The following is a 27,981-nucleotide window of genomic DNA, read 5'->3' as shown; positions in this document are numbered from 1 at the left end:
AAATATATATATTTTAAGCCAATAGAATACCATTGGATGTTATACGTAACGCGTTGTTTGCGTTTTCATATGCCGCCATATTGTGTGACTATCATCAGCGCGGGTCAACTACTACTTATGCTACTTGTATGGAAGTTTTTTTAGTAATATATGTTTTTTTGTCATAAATTAATAAACAGTGATTGAATATTAATAATCGTGTTAATATATATAATAATAAACGTTTTTAGATTTATATATAATGGATCCAGCAAAATTAAAAGTTGTTGAACTAAGATCTGAATTAAGTCAACGTGGTTTGGATACCAAAGGAGTTAAAGCGGTTCTTGTTGAGCGGCTTCGCAAGGCGTTGGAAGATGAATCTAATGGTTTTTATTTTTTTTATTATTACTACTAAAATACTTTTACACTTTTTTACTCTACTTATTGTGATTTTATCAATCACACTATTTTATTATCAACAATTAGTGAATTAACTATCGATAATTATTTTTATTGCTATTTAATTGTAGCGTCTGAATTGTAGAGTCTAGTTTGTTATGGCTTGGCCATCTATAGTTTGATCGTAATCATAAAAATCTATTATCTTGTTTTCATTATTTATTTATTTTTTTTTTTTCATTAAACTATTTATCAAGAGTAATTAAGATAATAAATATAAATATTTATATTTTTTAGACGTCAAAAAAAGTGTACCGAGTGACTCCTGTACGAAAAATTCATCAGAAGCAAGTGTAGATAATGATGACAAACGTGAAAAAAGTCCAGAAGCTACAAAAGTTATAACGAGTCCAGTTAAAACACCTGGTAAATCACCAAAAAGAAGTTCTTCAGGTAGTAGTCCTGCTAAAGTAACCAGTACACGTAGTTCACCAAAAACTTTAGCTGTTGTTGCTGATAAAGTTGCACAAGAATCACCAGCTAAGTCACCAGTTATCGAAAAACCATCACCAGTTATCGAAACACCGGTACCAGCTCCTGCTACTGATGATGATGATGATGATCAGGTTGATGAAGCTGATAAATCAGTTACTAAAATTGATAGCACGGGTGTTGAATTGACCAATGAATCATCAGAAATGGAATGTACACCTCAAGTTGCTGAAGAAGCGCCTGAGATACGGCCATCTATTCAAGACGAACCTGAAGCTGTTACTAAGACAGCAGTTGATGCTGAAGCTTGTGGTAAAATGGAAATTTCTAATAAATGCGATGAGTTGCCTAACAAATCAGTAGCTTTAGAAAATGACAAAGAAGACGAGTGTCCTGAGGAAAAAAAAGAGTGTCCAGAAGAAAAAGAAATTACTGATGAGAATGAGGATGATGGTGGTGGTGATGATAAGACTGATTTGAATGAAAATAAAAAAGAATCAGTAGACAATGAAATGGAGGTCAATGATGTGGATAATTATGACAATTCAAGCATAACCAAAAGTGAGGAAACTGCTGATGATGCTAGATCATTAGATATCAAAGACAGTGAAATGGCTAAAGTTGATCCTGAACAGGAAGACGAAAAAATGAAAACTGATGAAAGACCGGAAGAAGCTAACAATGAAAAGACAAATGATGATGTTGAAGTTAAGAAAAAAGAACAAGACGAACGTGACTCTAAAGATCATCAGGACAGACGTGATCGTAAAGATAGAAAACGAAAACGTTCTAATAGTTCACAGGATGATCGGCATAAAAGTCCTAGTAGAATGGACGACGAGCCAGAGATTGATTACTCAAGAGTTTTATTGTCTTGGTATGATTCAGATTTAAATTTGATAATTGACAAAACAAAATTTTTATCCGCAACGCCAATGCACAACGATGGGTTTGGTTATGTATGGGCCGGTGCAAGAGCGTCATTTGGTTTTACAAATGGTAAAGTATACTATGAAGTTAAAATTACACATCAGTGTAATGTTTCATTGGAAGATGAAGAAAATCCTCATGTTTTACGCGCCGGTTGGTCTGCGCCATTGACCAGTATGCAATTGGGAGAAGAAAAATTAAGTTACGGCTACGGTGAGACGGGTAAAAAATGTACTGACAATGACTTCAGCGATTATGGACCTACTTTTGGTTTAAATGACGTCGTTGGATGTTATTTAGACATGTCTGATGATGATGTTGTTATATCCTATACTCTAAACAATGAAAGTTTGGGTGAAGCATTTAAATTTTCAAAATCAGAGCTTGATGGCAAAGCATTATTTCCACATATACTAACCAAGAACTATGCATTTGTTTGTAATTTTGGTGACGAAGAACCCTGGAGTACAAATATTTTGGATGGTTACACACCTGTTGGTAAAGTTGATATCAATGAACGAATACCTGGACCACGTAGACCTGATGGTAGACAAGAATGTGAGATACTTATGATGGTTGGGTTGCCGTCTGCTGGAAAAACTGTTTGGGCGAACAAACATTCAAACGATAATTTGGAAAAAAAATACAATATTTTGGGTGTTAGCAATATAATTGATAGAATGAAGGTATGCCACTAATATATTGATATATTTTAATTGTTAAAATAAATATTTACTGGTTATTATAGTATTTAAATAAAATTATAGGTAATGGGATTGCCGAGAAGAGATAATCATAAAGGAAATTGGGATCAACTCATGGGAAAGTGTACACGTTGTCTTAATAAATTGATCGAAGTCGCTGCGACAAGAAGACGTAATTACATACTTGATCAGGTAAAAAATAATTAATGATTAGTTAATGTTTAGAAATGAAAAATATTTTATATTTATATTTTTGTTTAGACAAATGTATATCCTTCGGCGCAAAGGCGTAAGATGAGACAGTTCAATGGATTCCAACGTAAAGCTATTATCATAGTACCAACAGATGAAGAATTTAAATCTCGCACTGCTAAACGTGAACTAGTTGACGGCAAAGATCTTCCTGATTCTGAATTTATGGAGATGAAAGGTTTATTATTATTATTATTATTATTATTATTATGAATTTTGGGGTGTGCGAATCAGGTTCAAATTACTCATAACTTTTCAAATAATTCGAAGCTATTCGTATCTTCTCGTATTAATCGAATCTCACAGTAAAAAACGTATCGTCAAAGTGTAATAATAAGCGTGTGTTCAAATTCTGAGTGTTGAGCTTTTAATACTTTGTGTCAATTCAACACACAGTGTTTATCTTGTTTGAACTGTCGCAACCGATTGATTTTTTAACATAGAAAAATGTTATTTTATACGAAAGTGGCACTTTATATGTTACTGTCAAATCAACACAAAATATGTTAAAAATAATCTTGACCATCACAAAAGAATTCTTGGAAAATTTGTTACTTTTAACAAATACGCGTGTAATTTTTTCAACACTCACGACATGTTAAAATAACATATAAATATGTGTAAAACGTACGATTTACTCACGATATCTGTTGATTTTGACGAACCCTTTTTTTCCGTACTTGTAGAATTATTCATAACTTTTCAAATTAGTAGATTCGAATCGAGAAAATTTTAGTTAACTTTCAAATATTCAATTTTTATTTAATGGAGAGTTAAGTTTTTAAAGTTACCAAAAATAATTTTTTCGTAGATTCGTGTTTAAACTCTAATTAATCCCTGACAAAAATTTAAATTATTGGAAAAACTTTTACAATTTTAAGTTTTTCAAAATAAAATTTTGGAATTATTTGTAAATTTTCGAATAATTTTAAGTTCGAACTATTCACCCACCCCTAATAATAATTATTATTATTATTAAACTTTAATAAAATGAAACTAATAAAATTTTTCAAATTATAGCAAATTTTGCTGCACCATCAGTTGGAGAATCATTCGATATTATTGAATGGATTGAACTTGATGAAGAAGAGGCTAAGAAATTAATATCAAAGTATAATAAGGAAGGCAAAGACGCTGGGTTTGGTCAACCGCAATCGAGTAGTAAAAGACCGCGAATAGAAAAAAGCGATAGTCATCGAGATAGCCGTGATACGCGGTCTAGTCGGGACAGCAGAGACAGTCGGGATCATCGTGATCGTCGCAGTGGTTGTAAGTTTACGCTATATTATTAATTTGATAAAAACTAATTGGTAATTTATTTGTAGACTCTGATAGAAATCGTAATTCAACGTGGCGCGGTAGTATGGGCAGTGGCAGTGGTGGTAATTGGAGAGATCGCGGACCACGTAGTGGCCCACCAATGAGACACAGTGGTAGTTATGGTGGTTCATCAAGAGGTTGGGGTGGTCGTGGTGGACCCAGTTCCTCCCAGTCACATCGTGGAAGTGACAGACGTGGTAGTTCATCAAGTGACAGACGATCGGGAGCCGTTGAACGCAGTCGTTCGGGTTCGGCACGACAAGGTGGTGGCTGGGGTCCAATGAAGTAAGTCCTTGATAAATAACTAACTATTTATTTATCTATTTCTTAACTAATTTATTATATTTTTATTTTTAAAACAGCAGCAGTTATAATTCCTCGCACTCGTCGGGTGCATGGAGTGGAAGTGGACACGGCGGCGGCTGGTCTGGACAATCTCAGCAACAAAGTAATTGGGGAAGTGGTAGTTGGGCTGGCCAGCAATCAAGTAGCTGGGGTAATTGGAAAGGTTATGGTGGTCAACAGAGTCAGAGCAGTTATAATCAATCGGGTTACGGTAACGGTAGTAATTGGGGTAGTTGGAACCAGCAGCAGCAGTATTACAATCAGTATTGGGGCCAGCAACAATCTCAGAGTCAGTCTGTCAGTACCACTGGTCAAACTGTAAGGAAAACTTAAAAAAAAGTGACTAGCTTTAACTCTTTAACGACCACACACACGCACACGTACACAACGCAACCACACATTACACATACTCATACAAACACACAACCGTATGTTAATCTATTTTCTTTAAAAAAAATAAACTCATTTCATAGTAATAATGATTAATAATTAATTATTAAATGATTTTTTAAAAATTAAAATTAAAATTGTCTGTTGGTAGAATTGAGACGCGATATTTTTAAATAAATTATCATCTACGTAAACCTATACTTTGTCAATCATGATTTATCGTATTTTTAACTTTTGATTTAAGTTACTCAATTTAAATATTTAAAAAATAACAACACTGTAATTTTTATTACTGCGTTTATTTGAAAGGAAATAAAATTAAAAAAAAAAATAAATAATTACATTAGAATATATATTAAACGTGTAAGTTATGTTCATTCTTTAAATATTATATTAATAAATACTTGTATTTAATTTTATTTGACTACCAATGCATTTATTTGATGCCCTCTTATTTTTTTTAAATCCATTATAATTATTTTTATTTAAATAAATTATATATTTATTTAAAAAGTAGTTGCTAGAGTAATGATTTAGTTTTGAGGTCGTTAAGGAGTTAGTTTATTTTTTTAAAATAAAATAATTAAGTAATTAACGTGCATTACGTGAAAATAAAAATTACTTGTAGGCAACTACGACAGGAAGTAGTTCAACTACAGCATCAACAGCCAGTACAGGGTCTACACAAAACAGCAGTTACCCACAAGGATGGCAAGGATACGCAACGTCCTATTATCCGACTAGTAGTTCAACAACAAATGCTCAGCAACAAAAATAAATAATTCATTAATTAATAAATAAATAATTATCATTTAATGTATAAGTGAGTATTTTTTACTTTATTATTTAAATAAATAAATAATTTCGTTATCCACTGGATTATTTATATTAAATTTATATATTAGTCTGTAATTTATCATTATCCTGGACGCTATATTTACATAAATACATGAAAGTACGTTTTTATTGTTTACACTCAAACAATTTGTAAAGTACAATTATTTTTTTTCATTAATTACTTGTGGTCATTAAAAATAAAACTCTTATGCACAAAATAAAACATATATTTATCTGAAAATAAAAATTTATTTGAATCAAGTCGTAGATAATTTTGAAAATAATAATACCTTTTTTTCATAGCAAGTTGAATGTAAATATGTACAGATTTTGTCAGTATATAAAAACTTGTGAGTAATTATTAGTGTTTCGTAATTTTTCACTGTTTCGATAAATTAAAACTCACAAAATAACACAATACGGAAGTTAGCTGACGTTTAATAATTTTTTGATTTTTTAAAAAATGATAGATTATAAAAAAAAAATATTTGAAAAAATTGCGCCAATAGTTTTTTAAATTTTCTACATGTGTATATTTTTAATTTTTGTTTTTTTGTAATTGATTTGTTGAAAAAAAAAATTCAGAAAATTTGTCATTGTCTAACTATGATCTTGAAGTTAACAGACAATTAATAATTTTTTGAATATTTTCTTATAACGAATCAATTATAAAAAATGAAAACTAACAATATGCACATGTAGAAAATTTAAAATACTATTGGCGCAATTTTTTCAAATAATTTTTTTTTTATAATTTATTGTTTAAAAAAAAAATGATTGGACGTCGACTAACTTCAGGATCATAAAATAACAATTTATAATTTATACTTAAATAATAGAGCGTGTGGATTTATAATAGTTAATACTGATTAATCCTGAGTAATTATATCGAGTTATTAATTGCAATTTTAGTTCAGATGGTGACTCACCCCCTCTCCTGCTTTAAAAAAATTAAATCACTGAAATGTGACAGCTGTAATTATATTTATATTGTGAAGGATTAAAAAGAATTTGAATTTTGATTGAAAGAAAATAAAAATGCTGGTCGAATTTTTTTGGTATCTAGATTATTTTTTACGAATAATTCATTATCAATTAGTTAAAGTAAATTTGTTAATTAAATTTCCATTAATAGATTTGAAATTAGAAATTAGAAATATACTAAGATTTTTTAATTTATTTGCAAAATATATTAAAGTTACGCGTTCGCACAAAAAAATATTTGCTGAATTTTTTAGTAATAATTACAATTTATAATGTAAAATATATTTGTAGAAATTTATTTTACAAATTTAGTTTAACTGATTGATAACGATTGTAATTTTTAAAACAATCGAATTTTTTTTTAATCTGCAGACAAAATATGAATTAAAATTATTTCATTTCTTTTGAAAAGTGGAAAGCGAACCGTCTGATCTGAAATTGTCTTTAAAGTAATAAGAATTTAAAATTGCCTATCACATTCCTATTCTTTAATTACGTAATTGAATAATTATCAAAGTATTCCAGTTAAAAAATGTAATTTGGTTGATTAAACTTTAGTATTTGTATTTGATTATTTTTTTATTAAATATTCAAAACAATAAAATTGAACATTATGATTTGGAAGTATAAATAAATTAAACATTTTGTTTTGTCGCCTGCGTAATTGACTTTAAAATAAACGAAAAAAAATAATTAAATTTTTTAAAATTTAATATTTTTAAAAATTGATAGAATTGTACGCAATTGTGTTTTTTTGAATAATGTGGATGTAATTTTTTGCACGATAAATTAAATAGTATAAAGTGTAATGATCGTAATAAATGCCTAAATTAAATGTTGTAATTAGTTAATTAACAAAAACAATATATATATGTATATGTAACTATAATTCAAATTAATAATCCAGTGGATGTTTGATAAAAAACTAATAGTTTGATAAATAACTAATTAATTCATCAATTAAAAGAATTCTTAAATTGTCGTATTATAAATTTTACCTGCGACATTTTGTACAGAGTACACAAAATAAAAACTCTTGAGAACAGTCTCAGACAGTGCCCCCAGTTTTCAAAAATTTTCAATGACAACTGTCATAACTGTATTAAAATTTTATTAATGAAGACCATTCTCCCCAGTTCCCCTTCTCACTTTTTGAAAATTTTCAATGACTCAACTGTCATAAGTTTATCAAAACTTTATCAACTAATTAAAAAAAAATTAAAGCAATAATTAAAAAAAGACATTTTCACTGAGATATAGATTTGAAAAAAAAAATTACTTACAGTTGATATGAATTGGGAGTTAAACTGAATAAATTTTAACCTAAAAAATTTGAAAATTCAAATTATAAAATTGACATGAAGACTTTACTGAAATTTATTCAACAAATTTTGTTTAACTCCTAATTGATAACAACTGTAATTATTTTATTTTCTAAATCTCGGCAAAATTGTAACAACGTTGTCGTTTTTACAATTGATGCTCTATTTTTTTTAATTGATTGATAAAATTTTGGTACGCTTATGACAGTTATTTAAATTTTTAAAAACTGAAGCACCGTCTGAGAATGCTTTAATATCTTTTCTAATCGTGCAAAGATTTAAATAAAATTAAGCGCTTGTAGTTAAATTGCTGTTAATTACAATGATAATTAAAATAAAATTTAATTTTAAGCGAGATATTTTATAAAAATAAAACAAACATTATAATTATTTAAGTGATGGTTGATTTAATTCACTTAATTATATAATTTGTCGTAAATAAAATCTTTAAAAATTTAAACAACTAATTTTTGTTGACAATGGTCACAGTTATATTAATAGTAATAATAATAATAATAACAAATAATCTTTCTACATATAAATACATAATTACAAATTAAAAGTACATTTAAAGTCTTCTATGAATTTATTTGTTGATACAAATGTACAAACTCATTAATTAAAAATAAACAAGTGTCTTATATATTTTTTTCTGTTATTTAATTGTCTTATATTTTTCATACTCATTATTTGATCCTTTGTTCTTTATATATATATATATATATATATATATATATATATATATATATTTATAATTATTAGTATCTAATCATTTGACTTATAATTAATAATTAATATCAGGATAATAAATAAATAAATGAATGAACAAAAAAAAAGGAACTTTGCATCTTCAACGTATATTTATGTTTTCTAAAAAAGAATACAGTATTTTATTTTTTTTGTATACAATATATTAATTAAATTAGTATGAAGCTACCGGCGCAACAAACCAAAAGATAAAAAATTTTGTTTCTTTATTACTTAATTAACATAAAATAGTATTAGTATTTTAAAATAATTAATTAACTTAAATTTTAATTTATTTTAATAATCGAAAAATGCGTTAGAGATTCTAATTATTTAAATTTGGTTGATATAATGCAGCACTCAAAATTATATATGTAATTTAAATAAATCATCAGTATAATATAAAGTAAGTAATTAAAACAAAATATTATATTAATATATATGTCACGGATTTACGATTTTATATTCATAATTAATTAATAATAATGCAGTAAATCTTTTTTCCACTACACCAAACAAAAAAATCAATTAGAAAAATTATAAATCAAAAGGGTCATTTCCAATTTAAATTTAATTTATTTAAATTTTATTTTTAATTCAATAAATAAATAAGATACAAAAAAAAAGCAAATATCTAAATAATTTTATATTATCTTTTAAATGTTAGCAAACAATTAAAACTTTTTCATTTTTTATATTATCAATAATAATTAATAATAATAATAAAGTAATAATTATACTTTTAAAAGCTTAATAAAATATATATTGAATAATAATCTGGCATTGAGGCAAGTGCAAGTACATTCGGTGAAATGTTATTATTTAAATCGCTTATACATTTTATTTTTTTTTTCATTTTTTTTCTTTTTTTTTTTTTAATAAGAATATAATAAAATAATTGTAATAATTATAATTTTATAATAATAATAATAAATATTCCTTCGAGTTAAAAATATTTACAATGATTGATATCAGCAATTGCTGAAATAAAAGCAATAATATTATTTTTAATAATTAATAATAATTTAAATACATTAGCAAAAAAAGTTGATTGTTTTTTTTCTACTACTTTACTTTTAATAACACTGGGATTATTAAAAATATAATATTATCCTTTTGTGCAACAAAGCTACATGTGTATTATTTATAATACACTTCAATTATTATATTTACCTTTTTCATTTTTTGTTTTTTTAATTTTCATTCGCTTCTTCTCCATTATAATTTATATAATCAACTATAATCTGGACTCAACAACATTTTTTTCTCTCTTTTATCAAATAAGAATTAAAATAATTTACAATTAACTCTGTACAAATTTTGAATCTTGTCCAGTAGAACGTGAGTTATAATTTTATAAAATCGACAAATTTATTGTTGTTCTTTTACACTTAAGTTTAAGTCTAAGTCTCTAAATTGTATGATCGATATTTCTTTTTTATGTAATAATAATAATACATAATATTGTAATAAGATAATGATAGATTTATATATTGGAGCTAATAAGGAGACTATTAATTATTAAATTAATAATTAAAGAGTGATATTACTGTTTATTTATTAATTTTAAAATACACATTTTTCACTGGTCATTGATTAGATTTTATAATTATTACTTAAATAGATTGATAAATATTTATATATATTACAAATTAGCTCCAATATTAATTAGACAATTAACTACATAATATGACAGAAGCTATAATTAAGCTGAATGGACGGGATAGCTTTTTTTTATGTGGAAATAAAATGTAAACAATAATTTTTTTTAAATTGATTACTAATAAAAGTTAATGATAATTAATAATTCAATATAGATTATAATTAATAATGCCAATATTTTCAAATGATATTTATATATTAAAAAATTAATTTAATTATTTTTTTGTTTCGGTTCTTTCTAATTATTTTTTATTTTTTTCTAGAATAATTTGTACAGTAACTACTTACATAAAGTGGCGCAACACTTCTGCGTGCGTTTCATCCACTGTCACTGTTTACATCCACTGGGTCGCTTACGATTTCTACGATTACGTTCTAATAAAAATGACAGATCCAATGGATCTTTCTTATTCGGCATTCGTTGGAGTAAATTTTTAAGAATGCGATTCAATCTCTTTCGTTGTTCTTCTCTCTGTAGATAAATTTTTAAATAATTATTTTTTTAGTTATGTTTTTTCAAATTTAGTTTATTAATTAGTAAATAAATAATTACTTGAGCGGGCGAGACAGTAAGTCGGGTAGTGGTTTGATCTTCACACGATTTATTCCTATTTTTTCCAAGTGACTTTGAATTATCTTTCCCATTTACTTTAGCATCAGCCTCCGTTTTATGATTATGGTCACTGTCTGTATGTGCTGCGCTCTTTTTCTTTTCTCTCATCGCTTTTATTGCTTGAATACTTTCTAAACTATGAGGCTACAAATAACCAAATTCATATTTTTATTATTAAAATAGTAATTTTAATAATTATTCATGTAATTACAAAAAATAAGGGATCGATAAATTTTTTTCGAGGCCAAGTGTTTACAAAATTTTGTAATAATTAACCGATCCTTCTTATTTATTTATTTTTTTCAATTATGAAGAAATTTTCAGTATATAAATAAAATTTATATTGATTTTTCTATTAAAAATTTGTAAATGTTTACTTAATTAAGATTACTTCAAATAAAATTATATAGGGGGGGAAAGGGGTAAATAAGGAAATACTGAGTTTTTGGGGACTCAAAAATGTTAACACGGTTATAAAAAAATACTGAAATTAAAATTTATATCTTCGAAATTCAAGTGGTTATTAAAAATTGTGTTTTGAAACTCAGAAATTTTTTCTATAGAAGATTAAATTTGATAAAAAACATAATTTCATAACAAAGTTCTTTCCCATGTTAAGTAGATGAGAAATCTAATGAGCCAAAAAAAAAAATACTAATTTTGTTAGCACATCCTTTATGTAATAAAAAAATAATTACCAAATAAGTACGGTAGTGTTTGATACGTTGTGGAAATGTTTCAAAAGCATATGGTTTAGTACAAACTTGATGACGAGCTCTTGCAACTTTAGTGAACAATCTCGCAGCCCTGTCAACTCTATATTCACAAACATAAGTGTGTTCCGGAGCAGCACCAACAGGTCGTCCTTTACAATAAGTGTGAGGATCAAGTACCCAACATCTTTCCGCAACTAAATCACACGGTACAGCTTCATAAAGCGGCGCACAAACGACTTCATTTTCATAAAACTTTCTCGTCGGTTCATGATAAGTTTCATGCGGACGTAAATAATGATGACCAAAAACAAATCTTTCTCCTTGATCATTTTTCCACAATCTTTCAATTCTAAATATGTCCATTTGTTCATAATCAAACTTTTCAATTGTTTTATACGTGTGTTTTTCAGGAGTATCCCGAAGTACATAGACAGTATCGCCCTGTCTTAATTGTAGCTCACCCCTCATCAACGTAACGTAATGTTTTTTATCTTTTTCTTCTTCTTCACCTTCAAGTGGTATTTCATAATCAACAGGTCGTGGTTGACAGCGTTCGCATAGATAAGACTCAGCACTAGTATCAGCTTTAACGCAGTCGCAGTGTTGCCATACTAAACAACGCTCGCATTGTATCATTAAACCCTCATCTCTGTGTAAACCACAAATACATCTGATAACGTCTTCTTCACCAGCTGTCGAGCCTCGAGGCGGTAGGAAACATTGCGCAGGTGGTGACCCTGTTGCTTCTGTTATCGCTTCAATAAAGTTTGTTTTACTTCCCAAATATATTTTACGTAAACGCGCCGCTGCAATACCAACTTCAGATGTTCTACCAAAAAATTTAACATTGTTATCAAACAATTTAATTATATCATTATCAAATTGTTCGGCTGTTTTATAATGACCGGTACTGATACCCTGGTCAATGATAGTCAAGTCAATGGGATCTTGAATTTTTTCATAGTAATCTGGAAGTTTTCTTTTAGGAGGTAACGTAACAAATGGAATACAAAGTAATACACCATTTTCATCATTTGCCGTAGCTACAACATTGTACAAATCTTTTAATACTTTAGCTAATTTAGCTGTTTTACTAACTTCTGGATCATCTTGAGCTTGAGCTAAACGACGAGTTCTTACAGTACGAGATGCATTATTTGTCAATGCTGTTAACTGGGTAAAGAAAGCAGCATCTGATTGCGTTTTAGATTCACCAGCTGTTTTTTCTTTAACAGCAGGAATAACTTTACTGTCTTTATTTTTAGCTTGAGTATTTATTTGCTGAGTAACCGGAGTTTTCATTCGTTTAACTTTTTCCAAGTTTCTCAGTAAAAAGCAGTGATGCTGCTGGGCAAAATGTCGTTGTTGCTGTGACATTGGCTTCATCATTGGCGTATTTATCAAACTTGAATCACCAACTTTTCGCGTTTTACATAAACCCTTGGACATTGCTAATATTTGATTTGATTTACGGACATTTTTACGAGGACGACCGACAGATCTGCGTTCGGTGTTTTCGATCGGTGGCAATGCTGGAGTTGCAAGTGGTCTTGCAACACGTTGGCTTTTCCCTCCAATTACACCACGGCACGCACTGCTACCGCATCTACATATTTGTCCCTCAGATGGATTAAACAGAGCGAAATTGTAATCATAAGTCAACTCTTCACCAGATTCAATGTCGCGTGATGCAAATAATGCCATGCGTGGTAGACCATGGACACTCCATTTTTGCATTTCGCAATTAGGCTCGCATGAATGGTTGACAAAACGACCGTCACCACCCATTCGGTGACCGTCAATTACCAGCCCGCCGTCTAGGTGAAGACAATAATGATGCGTGTCGTTGGCATATCTTGTAGCCATGCGTGATTTAAATTCTCTTTCAGAAACAACTTCGCCGACATACTCCAATATAAAACAACCTGTTTTAATAGAATCTTTTGTTCTGACACCCCAGCCTTTATTTTCAGTCATAAATCTTTGCAATCCTGGAGTCCACTCGTGTCGCTGAATTTTTTGGTTACCGCAACGATCACCGCAAGGGCACATTTGGGATGAACATTCACTGAATACCATTCTATTGATACAATCATCACCACAACCACTGTCTGTTTTACATTCGCATGCCTGTGGTTCATACAATGTCGTTGGTTTGACATCATAGTAAATATTCGTACGAATTTTTCTGTAATTCCACGAGGGTACCAAGTCACGTCCAGGTAAACGCGAATGTGTGTGAAGCCACCAAAGATCATAAGGCAATTGAAAGGGTATTTTACGTTGACGTAAAAATTTACCACAGTGATATGGTGGTGGTAATAAACCGTGTGGATGCTCTGCTGGGTCATATGTAAGCTTATTTTTACTAGAGCCATCAGCGTTTGTAACTTTACGTGGTTCATCTTCTTTGTAATAATCTGAGAATAGTCCGGCTGGTAGATATCTTTTCTTCCATCTCGGTTGTTTTTTACGTAAATGTAATAAACTTCGTTGCTTACCGTTGCCAACTTCTGGCTCATCACTCGCAACATCACTGCTCGGCAGTACGTCACTCTCTGTATCATAACCAGCAGCATTATTTTTAAGCCTCTTAATGCTTCTTAGTGTTAAATTACACGGACTAGTTGAGCCTCTTCTACGTTTATGATTATTGTTAAGACAACCCGGTGAAACACTTGACTGTGAATTAGTACGATCAAGTTTTTTCAAATTTTCCTCACTCAATTCAGCGATACGTTGACTCTGATTGTAACGTTCCAATGATTCCTCGAGTGTTGCATTTTCGTCATAAATTCTTGAGTCTTGAATTTTTTCATACTTAACTGGGCACAATTTATCACATGGTTTACTACCATCACACTCGACCAAGTCTCGACGAACTCTCAATCCTGGTCCATGACAACTGTCGACGATATCATCGGAATAGCTGTGACAAGACAGTTCATGAAAATCTTTGAAATCATTTGAATCTATTTTATCATCATCATCTTCATCATCAATAATACCACAGTCATCATCATCATCGTCATCATCATCATCACCATCATCACCATCATTGTTATTATTTTCGCTATCTTGACTTTTAGTTTCGTCTAAAATCGGTAGTACTGCATTCACATCACTTTCAGATAGAACAGATTTTTCTTCGACTTTTGATATTTCTAAATCTGCTATTGTGATGTCAACACGTGGTACCAGTGTCAATTTATCTTTATCAGTGTTATCATCGTAATTATTATCATTGCTACTAACAACTACATTTATTTTCTTTTTCTTCTTCTTCTTAAGTGTCGGAAAACCAGTACGATTTATAGCTTTTCTTCGTCGTATTTTTTTCTTAGTAAGAATTAAAGCAGCCACTGGATTTACTGAATTTGTTACATTCAATAATTCTTTTTTATTATTATCTTTACGATCTAAAATATTTACTTTATCATCTGTATCTTTAACAATTGAATTTACTTTATCATTTTTATCAGCTGTTAATTTTTTTGATTCATTTTTTTCCGGTTGCTGATGTTGTTCATTACTTTTATCAGCGGTCTTCAGTTGTTTGTCAACGACTTTATCTACTTTGCTTGTACTTTTATCCGTAATGTTTTTGTTATTAACCTTTTCATTTGATACTTTATTATCAATTTTATCGGTATTTACCGCTGAATTACTGTCTGATGTTATTAATTTAGTAACAGTGACACGTAAATCACGTACTATTTTTTTCTTACGTCGTGGTAGCTGTTGCTCCAAACGATTCAGAGGTTTGTCTTCAATGTCTGAACTCTCGCTGGCTGATTCACCGGCAATTGTGCTGTCATTGGCATCACGCAGACGTTTTTTAAGTGTTTGAGAATCAATATCTTTTTCTTTTTGATTATGTAAATTACTAGATAATGATGATGATGGACTACCGCTGTACCTTTCAATAGTCGCTTCAATAGCTTCTTCAATATGACTTTCCATTGAATTCGATTCGTTAATATTAGTATCAGTTGAACTGGCATTAGAGCTCTGTGAGCTGTGTGGACTTGATAAATGATAATGGCGTTTTTTCAATGGTAATCTCTGTTCATTTGGATTTGATGGTGTATTTGAATTTTGATTACTGCTCTTAGAATCACCACTGCTACCACCACTACCACCACCAGAAATTTTATCCTTTTTCAATCGTCTCTTTAATGATTTTTGTTCATCATTTGTACTTGCGTCACCTTTACGTTTTTTAGTTATTTTTTTAACACGAAATATTTGTGGTAATTCAGTAAAATTTGAATTATTATTATTTTTACCAAGACTGCATGATTTTGAAAAATCATCAATAAGTTTTTCCAACTCTTCAACAATTGTCGGATCAACACGGATTGGCTGTTTTGGTGGTATGACAACTCGTCGCTTGTGCTTATGATGATGATGATGATGGTGATGGTGGTGATGATTACTACTACTATTATTATTATGATTATTATTACTACTTTTAAACCGATTATTTGTCGTTGATTGTACGGATTTATCACACTTGTCTGTCTTTATTTCAATATCCTCAGGTTTTAAATCAACAGGAACAGAAATTACTGTTTGTACACCGACACCGTTTGTTTCAGATACTTTTTTACTGCTTTTATTTTCTTTAAGAACACGTTTTGGTCCTGGAATTACTGTCACTATTGGAGTTACTGCTGATACTGATGCTGTGGCTGTTGGTTTCTTCGACACAGTCTGCTTTTTATTTACCGATGGTGAAGAACAACTTTCAGCAACCCTATTTTCCTTTGAACTTTTTTTAGTAACAGCACCGCTACTATTATTATTAATTGTCTTATCATCATTACAACCATGATCATTGCTTACTTTTTGTCTCAGGGGTGACGTACTTTTATTTGACTCAACAGATTTATCATGTCGTAATTTTTTACATACTTGTTCGCATGTTTTAAATGTATCCTTATCCTTATTTGTTAATTTTTTATTACTAACATTAGATTTATTACTCAGGCACTTATTATCATCATGTGAATTATTTTTATTATCAGTAGAACAAGTTGAATTTTTATTACTACTAGTACTTGAAGTAGTAGTAGCAGTAGAATTAGCAGACACTGACGTTTCTCCATTATTAACAATACTTTTTTTATTTTTTAACCTTTGATTCCTCGTAAATTCTTCTTTATTTTCTTGAGGCAATGACAATTTATTGTTACTTTTAACCGATTGTTTGCCACGTTTACTAGTACTCGTTTCACGTTTATTGTTACTGACAACAGGACTTGAGTTTCGTTCTATTTTAGCTATTTTTTCAACTACATCTGGCTTCAAACGTGGCCTACCAGGACCACGTGGTTGTGTTGATACCATTTTAGCAGGCCGACCTGGTTTTCTTTTAGGTGGGTACAATACACGATCAACATTGACAGCTGGTTTAGGTGGTGGGGGTGGTGCTGACGCTGGTACTGATGTCGATTGCACTGGTGACTGTGAAGGTGCTGGTGGACTAGCTGGAGTTGTTGTTAAATGTAGTGGACTATTATTAACAGACTGAATACCTGAATCTGGTGATACATTTGCTGTAAATGTATACTCAGAATCGGCGGTTTTTTTACCAGCTTTGCTGCGTCTTTTTCGCGGTTCTGATAATAATGCTGTCTTTTCAACAAACTGTTGTAGTAATGTTGAACTATAAACAGGCACTGGATTTTGATTTGTGTTCTCACTTGAATCTGAATCAGCACTCAATGACATACGTTCAATAGCTTTAGATACTAATCGACCACTCTCTGAGTCTTCGAAACCATCAAATGGCGTGTCTTCTTGATCAGGAATAATTGCTGACAAATGTTCTTGATTTATTTCTTGTAAAGGCGCTTGTGATGATTGTTGCTGCTGATTATTTTGTTGTTGCTGATGTGACTGTAACGTAACTGGAAGTGAAGATTGATTCAATGTCGATGTCGGGCCCGCCGACGAGTCTGAATCATCGGTAGTACATTCAGATGTTTTTAAACTACACGTTGCTTTGGATTTACGCGTTAATATTTTTTTATTAACTTTACTATTATCACATTTTGATTTATTATTATCAGCAGCAACAGCAGCAGCAACAACAACATTATTATCAACATTATTATCTTTTTTTTGTGCTTTCATAGTTATTTTTAATTTGAGACCACCTTGATCAAAATTTGTTTCACGAATTGAAAATGTTTGTTCGCTATGCTCGGAAGAACAATCAGAATTGCTGGAGTCATCACATTCATCACCACTGCTCTCATCATCTGATCCAGATTCTGAAACCGAACAAGTGCCATCAGTAGCACCAGAACTTTCTTCATCCGAATCAGAATCTTCTTCCGAATCAACAGAATCACTTTCATTTTTTTCAGTTGCTGGGTCCCAACTACCACCACCTTTTATGGCGTCCATGTCCACGGTAGAGGGTAATTCGCGTTCGGGTTCCCCATCGTTTTCGTCCCAATTCCAATTCTGTAGCTCTAGCTCTGACGGACGATGAATTACGGCGTTCCATCCTGAATCACCGGACATTTTTCTGTTCAAATGACATTCACGGGTTTCATATATCAACCGTTCGTACTGATAATGATTATGACAAAATTCACACGTCAAATTTTCCAACGTCAATTACCTGATTATAAATAAAAACAAGTAGTTAGTAATTAATAGTTTTAAATAAATTAAAAAATATTACCTTGCATAATATTGATAAAATATAAATTCGTAAATTGACAAGTTAATATATGATAATAATAGCGTATTAATTAGTCGTTGGACAGCTGTTCTTTTGATAAGCAGATGTAACCCTCAGGTGCATCAGTTGAATTGGCGCGAAAAACAATATAACAATAAATATTTAACGCACAATTATTGATAATGAGTACAAATATATTTATTAGTTATCAGTAGTAATGTTCAATTATGCATGGGTTTATTTTATAATTGTAAAAACTTACACGACATATATATAAACACAATTAGAAAGTTTTATCTGTATGTTTACGTATCTTCATGCGTGCTACACAAAATGGCGTTGGTACATTTAAGTGCGTACATATATTATCCATTATTTTTTGTTATTATTTACAATTGTTAGTATTATTATTTTTAAATAATAACACAAATAAAACACTTTATCTGTTATTGTTAATAGCATGGTATCCGCACCTGCGGATTATTAATGTCACACAATAAATTACATATTTTCACATAAATGTCGTATAATACGCATACAACATCGCGTCTCACATTATTATTTTTCTTGACGGTCAGTGCATCACCAACGCTACCAAGTGGATTATTATTTAATTTACTTTTTAAAACTCAATCGACAATATCGCGTTCATATCATGAGTGATGTAACTGACAAGTGGGGAATTTTTTTAATTTTTGATTGAATAAATAAATAAAGTGTAAGGAGAATATAAATTTTAAAATGCGCATTTCAAACAATAGAAATTCAGTATGCGCATTTTTTTAAATTTATTTAATTAAAATTTATAAATTGTCTCGTCTGCTACATTCACAATCATAATCTCATTGTTTGCACAACAATCAAAATCTATATGTACACATATTTTTTTTTTCGATTTAAAACTTCGAGTCAAAACTTTTTTTTTAATTTTTATCTAAATTCATAAACGATATTTTTATTTAAAATAATGAGTGTGAATCTAGTGGATATGAGACAATTTATAAATTTTAAATAAATTAAAATAATGAAATTCTAAAATTGACAGTGACATTTATCGCTCAAATAGTTTTCTAATGTTTACTTTTTATGACATTTGACAGCTTTTATGTTTTTATAAATAAATTACTGATTAATATAAAAAATATACAGACAATTATTAATAATAATTTTATGACACCTTACAAACTGTTTATCGAAATTTAAATTTTAATTTCACATAAAAAAAGAATTAAATTATAAGTGTGAATGTGTAGCAGACAGGAGACAATTGATAAATTTAAAATAAACAAAATAATTAATTAAAACGATGAAATTTAAAAAAATGTGCCTATTGATTTTTCATTGATCTAAATACGCATTTTTTAATTTTGATTTCACTTACATTTTATTTGGTTATTCCAAAATTCAAAAAAAAACCAATAGTCAGCTACATTCACTCTCATTTAAAATAGTCATGTAACAAAAAACTAGTATATGCTTGTTATATAATTGAACTTATAATTCATAAATCGTTATGATTAAATTAAAACTGCAGTCAAGGTTTGCTGACACAAATGTTCTTCCTTAAAATTCATTACTTGGTGACGAATTTTTAAAAAATTATGACCCTGAAGTTAACAGACAATCAGTAATTTTCGGATTTTTTTTTTTCAACAAGTCAATTACAAAAAAAAAAAACTTAAAATCTGCACATGTAGAAAATTAAAAAAACTATAGGTGCAATTTTTTCAAATTGAAAATAAATAAATTAATTAAATAAAATAATGAAATTGAATAAAATGCGCGTACAGATTTTTCATTGATCTAAATATGCATTTTTTAATTTTTATTTCATTATATTTTATTTATTTATTTCAAAATTTGAAAAACTGACACCTGTCAGTTACATTCACTCATAAAAAATCATATTATTTTAATTTAAAAATGTTTTCGCGCCAACAGTCGCTGCAAGGTATTTCCGAATTGAATTTAAAATGATCTGTCAGTTTCTTGTCTTGATAGTAATAATTTAATGATTGACATTTTGAATCGCACGTGGTAAGTAAAAATAAAAACTAATAAATTAACCTCTTTAAAACTCCATAAATATTTAAATGATTTATTTTCGTACTTTAGTTAGGTCTATTTAATTGTAAAAATGAACAAAAACAAATCTGCAATCAGTGATGATGATATTTTAAGTGATGAATCAATGAATGGATGTAGAATTGTTGATGATTCGAGTTCTAATGATGTCCAAGTACTCGATGCTGGTGAATCTTCAAATGATTGTCTGCCAACTAATTTCATAAATAAACTACAGGTAAAATTTAATTATTTAATTATTTCTATTATTAATTTTTTATTGCAAATTTTTTTTTATATTTATCAAGGACTCGTGTAACATTATTCCGAAAAAAGCAAAGAAAAAAATTGGAAATCCAGTTACTATTAAATCAAATTTATCAAAACCAACCCCAAATGTTTTACGTCATCCATCTAATGCAGGATACAAAATTCCTCGTAAAAAAACTAAAATTCCTCATGAGTTTGAATTTGATGAATCAAGTCTTCGTGTAACAATAGGACCATCAATAATACCTGAGTCATTAATTAAAAAACGACAGGCTAAAATGAATAAACATAATCGCGAATCATCAAGTGAATCACAAATCGAAGGAGACACATCAACAGATTCTGATGATTTAAATAATACAATAGACACAAACGCATCAGCACTAGATGATTCAATGCTGAACTTAGATGATTCTGTATCATCCGATGACACAACAGCATTACATTTTTACTGCCTTAGAAATAAAGTTATTTGTGCATTGAACAGTTCAAAAAAATTTTCATTCCACGGTAAATTAAAAATAAAAGTACTGTACGGTGCTGTTGATATTTACGGATATACATTAAATAAATTAAATACCATTACACCAGTAGAAATTTATTCACCACGCAGCTCAAATTTATTACGTATCGAAAGTACATTTTGTCCTGAATCTAGTGGCTATGATGATTTATCAGATGTTTGGGATGCGTTGAAAGAAGATAATATTGATTGTAATTCCGAAGCATTTACAACATTTGTTGATAATATTGAAGCCGGTTGGTCTGTCTTCACACTTCAAAATTTTGATAATAATATGACCGAATTTCTCGAAAGATATTTTTCACATCGTCTATTTCCGGTATTTGAAAATAATACTAATAATTGTTGGACACAACGTCGACGAGCTGAAATTATTTTGCAAAGTTACATTTATCCTACAAAAGCACGTAAGCGAGTACTTTGTTTCAATAACACTAAAGACACTGTTGAAGCTGTTGTTAATGATTTTAAATCTAGACGTTCATCACGAGTAATATTAGCTGGTGCTAAAAATCTTGGTAAATCAACGACAATGCGTTACCTTGTTAATAAATTATTAAATGAAACTGAGCAAGTTTTAGTATTAGACTTTGATCCAGGACAAAGTGAATTTACTCCAGCGGGATGTGTTACTATGAATATTGTTCGTAAGCCACTTCTAGGTCCTAATTTTACTCATTTACAAACACCTTATCATCAAATTTATATCGGCGGAATAGACGTAACTCGTTGCTTGACAAATTACATTGACGGAGTTAAAAAAATAATTGAATGTTCAAATAATTATTTAGATAAACATAAAAATTTAATACCGGTTGTTGTAAATACTATGGGTTTTTGTAAAAATATTGGTTGGGATATCATGTGTTATATTATTAAGAGCATTAAACCAACAGATGTAATTCAAATAAATTCTAAGAAGACTAAATGTAATTATGATAATTTATTGAAACATCAAGTTGTCATTAACGAGGTAATAGTTTATTGTGTGACAAGGGATGTAAAGACGATTTTAGACTAGGTTGAATTTGGCTGACATCACCCGTGGTCTGAAATCGTGTTTTATCCCTAAGTCACACATATTTTTCATGATTACCTGCATTGAAACTTCAAGATTCAGTGTCACTAATCAGTAAGAAACAAGTTGATTTCAAGCCGATGATGCGGATAACTGTAAGAGAATGAGAAATCTGTGATTTACAATCACTTATTAAAAAGTAAATAAGATAAAAATATTATTTTCACTCATTTTTTAGTAATTTTATTTGTCAACAGTATTCAAATTTTATTGATTAATTTCAAAAAAATTGAATAATTAATTGAAAAAAAGACAACGCAGTTGCAATTTCACCGAGATGTAGATTTTTTAAAAAAATTACTGACAGTCGTTATCAACTAGGAGTTAAACAAAATTTGTTAAATAAATTTTCGCCTAAAAAATTCGACATTACAAATTATAATGCTGACATGAAGATTTTACTGAAATTTATTTAAGAAATTTTGTTTATTTCCGAATTGATATCAACTGTAAATAATTTTTTTGAAAATCTATGTCTCGGCGACAATTGTAACTGCGTTGTCCGTTTTTACATAGGCTTGAAATTATCTTGTTTCGACTAGCTGTAGAGACATGGAAACTTTAAGTTTAGTTGCTGGTATCATGAAAATACAATTAATTATTATATTTTAAGTAATAATTAAACTATTGTCTAACAGAGAAGTATAGGATTAAATTGGACAAGTTTGGATGATCCTTTATTAAATGAATACAAACATTATCTTGTAAATTCTGACGCTGAGCTTCGAGGTAAAAAAGGCGAAACTTGGAACATAGAACCTCATCAGTTGAGAGAAATTGTAATGCTTGCTTATTTAAGTGATATTACAAAAGCTAAAAATAACACTAAGTCATATGTAACCTCGACAAGTGTACCAACAACTATCAATGAGATAACGCCGTATCAAGTTCCATTTTCGGCTGTTAAAGTATCACTTGGATTTCCGGTTGTTTCTCACGTACTGTCTGTTATCAACGGTAACATTGTTGCTTTATGTGGTTTTGATTTCGATGATGAGCAATGCGATACTGAGGAGGTATCTTATCCAATAGTTTTAGTACGAGCACCTCTGGCTACGTGTTATGGTTTTGGTAAGTATTTTTAATTCATTTATTAATCGACTGATACATCGCGTTACTAATTCCAAGAGGACATATTTTTATACGCCCTTTTGGCTTTAGGAAACTCTAAAGTCAAAAGGGCGTATAACTTTATTTTCATTGCCGATCGTTCTGTAGATGTTTTCTGTATATAAAAATTGAAAAAAAATTTTGAAAACCAAAGAGGAATTTAGTTTAAGGGGGACCACTAGTATGACTGCTTAAAAAAAAAGATGATTTTTCGGAATTTTTTTAAAGAAATCTACTGTAAGGAATGTTTCAATTTTCTAAGGATATATTTTTGGATATACAATAAATACATGATAAAACTTTTGGACCAAAAAATTCAAAATTTAACGAGTTATTCGCAATCTCCCAAGGTTCCAAAACAAAAGAGTTCCCACTGCTGCAGTGATAGTGACCTTCTCTGTGCATGAAATAAAAAAAACCAAAAAGTTTATTAGACTAGAAGTATTGCCCGTATCATGACTCTCGATCGAAAAAAAAAAAATTTAATTTAACAAAATGGAGTATTCAAAAAAAGTTTCAAATTTCGCGCAAAAATTTGATGACTTTAGGCCTGCCAAAATTACATTGTCTATTCGATAGGAAAACCGGAGGTTCGTGGTATGGAGAAACATAAATGTAAGAATCAAATCGTTCAGATGATTTGTCTTTGAGTTATAGCTAGCAATTTTGAAAAATGTACTTTCGAGGCTGTAATTCAAAAAACTATTTGAGATATGCAGTTGAAACTTTAAGATATTATTTTTGAACGTATAGATTATCGAAATGTGCAATATAAAAAAAAATGATTTTTTCAAAATTTCACACTAGTAATTGCCCTTAAATTATACGCCTTTTTGACTTTCAAAAAATTTTTTCCAATTTAAAATTTTAGAATTAGTTGGCAATTAGTGACTAAAGCCAAAAGGGCGTATAAAAATATGTGCTTTTGTAATTAGTGACGCGACGTTTTAACACCTTGTTACTTGCCTTTATTTATATTTAACATATTGGAATAATTTATTTAAAATATAAATATTAGCATATTTAAAGCACTAGCACATTGACGTGTAATAATTAATTTAAATTTTAAGTTGTGGTATTTAAATCATTGAACCGACGGTTATATTTATTTCCGGTATACGTTTATCGTAAACTCAAGTAGCTAAATATTTGTGTTCAGGCTCAAAGAAATTTATAAAGACTCTCTCGTTATCATTTGTTTAAATAAATTCCAGTATTGATATTTTAAAAAAAAATAAAATTGGTATTTATTTTAAAATCAGTAATTTTTTAAACTTATTTTATTATTTCAAATTAATATCTCATGTAATAATTTTTAATTTAACAGGAATAGTACGAGGTATAGATATGGAGCAAAAAAAAATATATATAAATACTCCAGTGTCAATTGATGTATTACAATATGTTAATTGTTTAATCGGAAGCATCCAAGTTCCTGCTGGTTTGCGTCAACTAAATAAATCGGGTTTGCCGTACACGAGTGGTGAGTGTAATTTACCAACAAGTCGTGATCCAAGAAGAGGATGCTTTCGTATGAAAAACCTCAAAGATACGTCACGCTTATCTACGGATGATTAAATATTTTTTTTTATGTACATTGATAAAAAAATTACATCATTTAAAAAAAAAAACTATTTTTTATGCAATAAATATTAGTTGCTGTCTTCAGACGGTCTATATTTATTATAACTCTGTAGTAGATACATATATGTATAGAATATCAAATTATTGATAATAACGTAACAATCTACACGATATAAATTCTAGGGAATACACATCAAAGCAAAATCATACTGCTAATTTACCCGTCATCACTATTATGTACACTAACGTGCAGTTAGATCTATTACATTTACCTCTGATAATACAAATTTACGTTACTACCGCTCATTAAGAGTTTTTAAAAATATCATTATAGCAATACCTCATAAATAATAATAATTATTATTATTCCTCATATTACAAAACCTTATATTTTTTAATCTTAATCATGATTGAGATACATTCAGAACAAACTCATAAATGTAGATAGAATTACTATATATTTATTCAATAGGTAAAATATTATTGATTGACATGTTCAATAAAATTTGTCACTTGAATTGAATAATTTTAGGTATCTGATACAGTTAAATATTCTTGTAGTCATTAATAATAACTAAATTAAAAATTAATAACTCACTTGAATTTCAAAGTGACAGAGCAGCTGTCAAATATTTAGTGTAATAAAAAACTTATATATGGAGATTAATAAATTATTGAGTTAAATGACATTAGCACGTGGTTCAAACAAAAATAATTTTGAATTGAGGGCACGGTGTCTCTAAAAATACGATAAACATACCAGTGATACTTGACACTTCGACAAGTGTGAGCAAAAAAAAAACAAACTATGTATACAGCAAAGCTTGAGTAGCTTAAAAAACGTGTCAGTAAATGAAAGGGGGATGAGAGATATGAGCGAAATAAAAAAAAAAAATAAACAGTAAAAAAAAGTAATAAAAAAGGGAGCTGATGAATGAAAACGCGGATTCGCGTTTGTTGGGTTAACGGCATACACATAAAGGGGCGACAGTTTCAGTAGTCGCTCTCGCTTACACTTGGCTCGGAAATATTCATTCATAAAGTTTGTCCCAACCTCGGGGCAATACCAAATACATAGAGTAAAGTGAGAGAGAGAAAGAGACTGAGTGGGAGAGCCAGTAGAGAGATTTGAGGGGGTTTTAAAGTACAAGGACAGAGAAGAGAGGGTTGGTACAAGTGAAAAAAGGGGCTCTCTTTTACTACTCTTACTTTTAACTTTACTTGTACATACATACATACATACATACATACATATATGTATATCTATGTATATTTATACCCAAGCAACCAAGCATACCTACCCTGTGTACTGAGTAGCAAGTAGAGTTGGCTCACTTGTTCGCGATACGATGAACTCGATAGTCCAACAACGACAGGTGTTGTCGCGCGCCGTTAAGAAAGAGAGTCACGATATAAAAAAGTGAGGATAAAAAAAAACCTACTCATTCGTTTTTTTATCAAGAGCTACAAGCAAAGAGACCGACAAAGCTTTTTCCAGGCGCATACAGCCTGTTGAAAGTCTTTGAGGTCTCGTTTACCACACGATTGTTTGATTTAAATCTACGGTAAGAAAAAATAAAAAAATACTGAACCAAAAAATATAAAAAATAACACCGCGAAACACATGATAATAATAATAACACTGGTGATGATGATTATGATGATGATAATAATAAAAGTAGCAAAAAATAATATAATTTCTATTGAATAACTTGGGACTTAAATTGCTCTGAAAAGTCGACATTGTGATGTCAACAAAGATGAATAGATCAGGTTATTCAACCTTCTGACATTCCGAATAAATTGAGAGTTAAAGAACACACTTGGGACCGTGTGTAAAAAAAAATGTAGAGCAAGCAGTCAGACGACGGAAAAGGTGGATGAGAGCAAGAGAGAAAGCCATTTGATAAAGAAAGGAAAGTATGTATGTTTGTATGCATGTATGTGGGTATCATATATATATAATATAATATAAAGTGGAGAGGAAATAAAAAAAACATCAACTGTGAGGCAGGCCAAGGGAGTGAGTATATGAATAGATATAATACCAGGGTCAGTTCTCTCTTTTAATTTGTTTAAAATTTAATTTAATTATTTTAATTGAAAAGTGTCTGGTCTATAACGTGAAATCCCTCCCTTCTTTTTTTTTCTTTAACTTTATTATGACGTTATTAATTACACAGGTCCACAAAAAAAGAAGTGGTGTGTCCTGGGTGTCAGACTATGAATTTCTGGAGTATTTTTTCCCAGTGAACACGAATCTGATGTCAGAATTGGGGGTCAAACTGCAAATATTCGAGAAAAACCCAAAAAACTGATAAAAAATCACGATATAGTAGATAATGTTCTTAAAGATTTCATCGTTTTCTGTCGCTTTTGTCTTCAAATGATTATTAGTTGTTAAGGACATGCGGTAGAAAGTTATTATTAATGTTATCAGCAATTAGAAAGATGATTTTGCAATAAAAAAAATGTATATATTTTATGAAGTTTTTAAGCTTTATTACTGATGCAACATCGTGTTTCTGGCGACAGGGTAGAGAGTTAGTTTTATGTATATAGCATTCAGAGAGTCACAGACCGGTACTAACAGTTAAGTGCGTTCGGCGAAAGAGCCTCTCACAGCAGGACCGGTTTTTAAAGTACAGGGTGGAAGCGGTGAAATCGTACAATCGGAAGTTGACCTCAAATTCACTCAACGATTTCACCATCTGCACCCTGTATATGCACTTTAACACACTCATGAAGCAAAAAAAAAAAGGAAAAAAAATGAACCCAAGCTAACAAAAAAAAAAAATCTACGTCTACATCATCTAGAGGCGCAAACAAAGAACCTACTTTCCCTTTACGCCGTACCTTCTTGCGGCTTAAACTTTGGGCTGATGGAAAGGACAGAGTAGAGGATGAGAAGGCGCAGGAATAAGAAAAAAGATCAAGTAAAATTCTTATCTGCATCT

At 29.8% G+C, this 27,981-nt stretch overlaps 3 protein-coding genes across 5 annotated transcripts; 2 read left to right on the top strand and 1 right to left on the bottom strand.

The window, feature by feature from the left end:
- The first annotated feature begins 19 nt into the window (after nt 1-19).
- LOC103568550 (heterogeneous nuclear ribonucleoprotein U-like protein 1) lies at nt 20-6,189 on the top strand. Of its 2 annotated transcripts, none has more exons than XM_008545468.3 (9): nt 20-126; nt 231-368; nt 679-2,489; nt 2,571-2,699; nt 2,769-2,937; nt 3,780-4,028; nt 4,085-4,364; nt 4,442-4,742; nt 5,443-6,188. In XM_008545468.3, exons 2-9 carry the CDS (start codon nt 242-244, stop codon nt 5,590-5,592), a joined length of 3,216 nt encoding a protein of 1,071 aa, XP_008543690.1. In that variant the 5' UTR covers nt 20-126; nt 231-241; the 3' UTR covers nt 5,593-6,188. The 2 variants fall into 2 exon arrangements, with proteins under 2 accessions (XP_008543690.1, XP_008543692.1); XM_008545470.3 differs by having other exon boundaries at nt 45-143; nt 5,443-6,189.
- A 3,288-nt stretch (nt 6,190-9,477) lies between these two features.
- On the bottom strand, nt 9,478-18,956 carry LOC103568549 (uncharacterized). 2 transcript variants are annotated; one of them, XM_053737244.1, is made up of 5 exons: nt 18,396-18,956; nt 11,678-18,332; nt 10,920-11,123; nt 10,655-10,838; nt 9,478-9,685 (listed from the first exon to the last, which is right to left on the bottom strand). In XM_053737244.1, the coding sequence occupies exons 2-4, from the start codon at nt 18,230-18,232 to the stop codon at nt 10,695-10,697; spliced, it is 6,903 nt and encodes a 2,300-aa protein (XP_053593219.1). In that variant the 5' UTR covers nt 18,233-18,332; nt 18,396-18,956; the 3' UTR covers nt 9,478-9,685; nt 10,655-10,694. The 2 variants fall into 2 exon arrangements, with proteins under 2 accessions (XP_053593219.1, XP_008543689.1); XM_008545467.2 differs by lacking the exon at nt 9,478-9,685 and having other exon boundaries at nt 9,747-10,838.
- A 1,380-nt stretch (nt 18,957-20,336) lies between these two features.
- Nucleotides 20,337-25,108, top strand: LOC103568548 (polynucleotide 5'-hydroxyl-kinase NOL9). Its single transcript, XM_008545466.2, has 5 exons — nt 20,337-20,432; nt 20,511-20,697; nt 20,768-22,225; nt 22,969-23,401; nt 24,768-25,108. The coding sequence occupies exons 2-5, from the start codon at nt 20,533-20,535 to the stop codon at nt 25,016-25,018; spliced, it is 2,307 nt and encodes a 768-aa protein (XP_008543688.1). The 5' UTR covers nt 20,337-20,432; nt 20,511-20,532; the 3' UTR covers nt 25,019-25,108.
- The last annotated feature ends 2,873 nt before the right edge of the window (nt 25,109-27,981 follow it).

This window comes from Microplitis demolitor, chromosome 3, assembly GCF_026212275.2.
Source record: "Microplitis demolitor isolate Queensland-Clemson2020A chromosome 3, iyMicDemo2.1a, whole genome shotgun sequence".
In the NCBI taxonomy this organism is placed as follows: domain Eukaryota; kingdom Metazoa; phylum Arthropoda; class Insecta; order Hymenoptera; family Braconidae; genus Microplitis; species Microplitis demolitor.
Note: the sequence above shows the minus strand (reverse complement) of the source record. Positions and strands in the feature narration are given on the sequence as shown.